The 5,286-nt window shown below is 55.2% G+C and overlaps 1 protein-coding gene across 1 annotated transcript; it reads right to left on the reverse strand.

The window, feature by feature from the left end:
- Positions 1-264: 264 nt before the first annotated feature.
- On the reverse strand, positions 265-3,895 carry ODF3L1 (outer dense fiber of sperm tails 3 like 1). The gene is made up of 4 exons (XM_007084618.3): positions 3,521-3,895; positions 2,518-2,628; positions 1,499-1,612; positions 265-890 (listed from the first exon to the last, which is right to left on the reverse strand). The coding sequence occupies exons 1-4, from the start codon at positions 3,639-3,641 to the stop codon at positions 409-411; spliced, it is 828 nt and encodes a 275-aa protein (XP_007084680.1). The 5' UTR covers positions 3,642-3,895; the 3' UTR covers positions 265-408.
- Positions 3,896-5,286: the final 1,391 nt, after the last annotated feature.

Consider the following 5,286-nt stretch of genomic DNA (forward strand, 5'->3'; position numbering starts at 1 on the left):
ACTGTCCAAAGGGCAACCTGAGGCCCAGAGGACAGGAGCTGCACAAGGCCACACCGCCATTAGTGGCAGAGTTAGGACTAGAACACGGTTCTCCAGAGTCGCTGCCCAGGGTTTCTTGGAGAACACGTGACTGCCTCCCTGGTGAGCCAGAACAGAACTTCTCCCACACAGGGACCCCTACAATGCCTCCCAGTATCCCAGCCCCTCACCCAGGGCAGGGCCCAAAGGAAGCAGCTGTGAGTGTTTGCAAAACAAAAAGCGAAGTAAGTGAAAATATTTATTTAATGCCTCTGTGAGCTAGACACAGCGGGCACCAACTCTGTTACTCAAAATCTCAGTAAATTGCTCAATTTGGTACAGAAAAATAACTTCTGTGGGGAGGGGTGGGTGAGTGCACCAGGAGGGGCCTTAGTCGTGAATGTCGATGACCAGCGGGCACAGGTGGGGTGAGTGCTTGACGCCCATGGTGAAAGCAGGTGTTCGGGGTTTGTGCACCGTGACCTTCTGGACATCGTGGGAGCCAGGGCCAGGCCGAGGTGTGTGGTCCATCGGGTAGGCAAATCGCTTGGCCATGCTATAGATGGGGCTGCGGTTCTGGTAGACAGAGGGCTCAGGCCGGGAGTGTGTGGCCGGCCCAGGGCCTCCAGCCACATTCTCCTTGTAGAACCAGTTCTTGTGCTCAGAGGCCAAGCTATAGCAAGGAGCAGCTCGGCTGACAGGGTTATTGGGCCCCAGCAAGAGTGGCAGCTGGTACTTGTTGGGGGCTGGGTTGGGGTCTGTCACCCGGTACGGCCACCGGTAGCCGAAAGCATACTGGGGAGCCCTGCGTTCCCCAGGTGGGTGGGTCTTCTCTAGGTCGTAATGGCAGGAGGCTGGGGTGGGGCTCAGGCCTGCAAGTGGATGAATGGAAGGGAAGGGTCTCAAGGCGGGAGCCAGGCTGCATCTCCTGGTGCCCAGCTGATGGGTAAGAGGTCTTGGTTAGCCTACTGTGACTTCACTACAACCACTTTATCAACATGCAGGGCCATCAACTCCCCTGCATAGGGCCATGGGCAGGGGGAGGGACTTAGGCCATCCTGACATCAGCACTGACACTGTTGTCATAATGTAAAAATCACAAATGTCATCAGAATGTCACCCTCGGAATGTCAGCATCCTGACATCCTCCCTGTGACAGCACCAAGAAAATATCCTGAAATTGCGACAGCCTGTGGGCTCATTAGCATGACAATATCCCTGATGCAACATGAGTCCCATGACATTTTTATCATATCATCACCTGGCGACATATGTGCATAACACTGGCCTCAAGACCTAAGTACTGCGACACAGACATGGCAACATCAGTGTCTTAATGTAACATTGCAGGGAGATGCCAGTATCCAAAGACACACCTGGCAGAGGCGAGTCATTACCGCTTGTCCCTGCTCAGGTCCTAAGGGTGAACCCCCATCCTCCAACCTCCCAACTCCCACATGCCTCCCCTGTCCCGTCTTACGCAGGTTAGAGATGCGCTCTCCCATAGGGACCTGCATGCAGCTGGACATTCCAAACCGAGTTATTTTGGGATCGAAGAAATAGCAAGGCCCAGGGCTGCAAATGTCTGTGACCCCTGCAGGACAGCCACAGAGAGGCCAGGTCAGCCCCAGAGGCCGCTCTATGGTGAGCCTGGACTGCCTCCAGAGGAGATCCCCCTCCCCCAAACAGAAGTGAGGGCTCCCTTCCGATTCCCTGGGTGTTTTCCAACCCTTGATTTCCTCATCTACAAAATGGGGCTTTTAATGCATGACCTAACAGTCTCCAGAAGTCGCTCAAAGAAACAGATAAAATGACAGCTGCATGGCAGCTTGGGCAGCCCCCATCGGGGATTGGTGCCAAAGGGTAATAATAGACATAGTGGCTATTGTTAGTACTGAGAGGCCCAGCCCCGGACAGGGGGTTCCCCTGCTGAGGAGGATGTGTCATCCCAAGGAGGGACCCAGCAGGCCTCTAGATCTCAGACCCCCAGATACACACCTCAACACCCCTGCCCACCCTTCCTCTCGTTGGCCTCAACCAGCAAGCCCCAGCTCCTCTGTGGCTCTCTGCCCCGGCCCTTCCAGGCATTTCTAAGCCCCCCCGGGGAAGCCTTGGGAGCCACCGCTCTGTACCATTTTCCCCCACTCCCCAGCTATTCCTGCCCAGCTAAAGTGCCCTCTCCGAAGCTCAGACAGAGAGGAGAATGTACTCTGCCATCTGGACAGTGACAATATCCCTGCCTTCAAAGCTCCCTCAGGAGGTCCAGCTGGGAGCTGCCCACAGCGTTGCCTTTAGAGGGGTGGGTCACCTGGGCATCTCCCTGCTGGCTTGCTTCTGGACCCAGCAGGCCACCTGGGGGTCCTCTTCAAGGCAGGCCCGAGTTCCCAGGGCCCTGTGGCTACAGATGATGGCTCCCTACCTCTCACTGCGGCCCCAAACATCCAAGGATGATAACCCTAAGCCCGACGAGTAGGGATGACGGGCACGGCGAGAACTCACGCTTCTCCGAGTGCCGTGTGTGCAGACTGTAGGCTGGCTCCTGGAACATGGAGATGTCATGGTCTACATAACCCGTGCAGGATGGCCGGAGGTATTTGGCAGGGCCCGGACCTGCGAGGATGGACGGGGCAGCCCTCAGGCTTGGCCCACCCGCCCAGTCAGAGGCAGGGTGCCATGAGAACACTGGGGGCTTTCCTCCCACTGATGTCACACTGCCACAAATCCCACCATCGAGCTTCCCCATGGGGAAAGACAGTGTTTCCACATAAAATGCAACTGATCTCACACAGGCAATGCGCAATATGAAAGATAATAGTCACAATTAGTTGAGAACGTATTCTGCACCAGACACCTTGTGAACTATTTTATGTGGATCATCTCAGCTAAGCCTCTCAACAACTCCGTAAAATGGATACTATTGTGTTTCCCATCTTACAGATGAGAAAATTGGGGCTTATAAATATCCATCTGGAGGCACCTGGGTGTCTCAGCCAGTTAAGTGTCCAACTTGATTTTGGCTCAGGTCATGATCTCACGATTGTGAGATCGAGCCCCACATCAGGCTCCTTGATGGGTGTGAAACGTGCTTAAGATTCTCTCTCTCTCTCTCTCTCTCTCTCTCCCCCTCATCCCACCTCCCACATAGAGCAACAATCAGTCATTAACAATGTAATAAGAATTAGTTTGTTTGCTTTCAGTTGAGAGTAAGATTGGAGAGAAGTGAGGAAAGTTACAGGTGGGCTAAAAGCTCCATTGAATCCCTAGCTTTTTTCCAAAATTGGCCTCATTTCATACCCCATGCTCCCTCCCATCCATACCCCCCTGAAAATTCCCAGCAGCTAATACTGCCTCTGAGGTTCAGCTTGAAGATGCAGGTCTTTGGTAGGCTTGGAGGAGAGTCCTCTAGAACTTGGCAGGAGGCAGGGCTGGAAGGCTGGGGCACCTTCAGCAGCCCTGCAGAGAAAGAAATCAACCCAGGCTCAGGGCAGGGGACTTCTCTCACCTTTGATCATTGCCATGATCACAGGGGTCTGCTTTACCTCCTGCCGTGACGGCACCTGAACCTTCTCCTCTGGGTGCTGCCCATAGAACACAGAGTTCTTGGCCCCCTTGGCCACCTTCATGGCTAAGGCCAAGGAGGGGGCAACAGCAGCTACTGAGAGACCCAAGTAGTAGGCAAGGAGCTGGACCTGTGTAGAACCTTTTCCAAAGGCCCCTGCCCAAACCCCTGTGTCCACTCTCTCCCCCTCTCCAGAGGCTGCGTGGGGGTTGGGAAGGAAGTCGATCCTCTGGCTTGAGCAGCTGCGGCTGTCTGGGGTGCAGCCAGCCACAGGACCTAGCAGGCTGGAGCTTGGGATGACATCATTGCAGAACTTGGACTGTGAGACCCAGAGTGTTTATTTCCCCCTGTTGCCATGGCAGCTCAGCTTTAGAACCCTGAAAACTAGGCCCCACTGCCCCCTACTCCCAATCAAGCTAAATAGTCTGACGGTCCCCAGAACCCTGGGTCAGGTTAGAAGAAGAGAGAGGTGGAGTGACAGAGCCCGCTCTTCACTCCTGATGGATTGGGTGCCTTGAAGTTGGGGAAAGGAATGGAAAGTGTGGGTGGGTCCTGGGGGATAGGTTCCTGCAGCTCGGACAATCCCTGGGGTGGCCTTCTATCCCCTGCCCCTCCCTCTATCCCTCCCTCTATTCCCCCCCCCCCCCCGCCGCCCATTCTGGATATGCCCTCTTTTCTGTTTTTCCTTGGAAAAAGATCAAAGCAATTATTTCACACTAAGGTGTAACTGTCTGCTAGCTTCCCAGACTCTTATCCCAGGGCAGTGTCTTTAGAGATCCACATCTAGCTCAAGGAATGCTTACCTGCTGCTGGCATTTCAGGCAGTGAGTGGGGAGCAGATAAGGAGGACGGAGGGGTGGCACTGAGGCCTGAAAAGCCACTTCCTGTGCCTAGTAGAGAGTACCCCCCAGAGTAGGGGTAGTGTGAGAGGAAACACTGAGGGTAGCAAAGATACCCAAATGCTAAACGATGGACAGATGAGCCCCGGGGCTGAGGAAATGTTGGTGACAACTTCCCCCCTTAACATTCAGGTTTTAGGGCCCCGGGGCCTGTTTGTACCCACCAGCTCATAGCTGCTCAGACTGGGGATTTGATCTGAACCAGCTAAGAGGGGCTCCCATCTCTGGAAAAGATGACTGCTGGCTTTAGAGAGGGTGTCTGCCACAGCCCCAGGACGCAAATAAAGAAACTGAGGCCGCAAAAGGGGCAAGGACTTACCCAAAGTCTCCCATTATATCAGTAGCAGAGACGGAACCAGGGCACAAACCCAGGGCTCTCTTTGGCTCACAGCCTCTGATCTAATGGAAACCAAACCACACTCTGAGCTCATCCCAACCAGCAGACGCAATGAGGACTCAGGGCCAGGCATGTTGGCACTCCAGAAGCCCTTGTGGGACTGAACGGCTCAAAACAGAGGGCAGGGCCTCACCCAGTGGCAGCAGACCCTCCCTGTGTCCCTCACATGCAGCCAAGCCTCTGATTTCTGGACAGAGCGGGCCAGGCAGGGCTGGGATTGGCCTCAGGCCACAGGCAGTGCTGCCTCCTTACCCCCATCCTCGTCAGCCTTTCCTGGAGGAGGCTGCGGGCCTGCTGGGCCCAAGCCCTGCCAGTCCCCTCACGCTGAGGTGGGGCGGGGAGACCTCCACCTTCCTGGTCTGGGGAGGCAGGCGGGGTGGAGTCTCCAAGTATCTCAGACCCAGGGAGCCTTC

This window comes from Panthera tigris, chromosome B3, assembly GCF_018350195.1.
Source record: "Panthera tigris isolate Pti1 chromosome B3, P.tigris_Pti1_mat1.1, whole genome shotgun sequence".
NCBI lineage: Eukaryota > Metazoa > Chordata > Mammalia > Carnivora > Felidae > Panthera > Panthera tigris.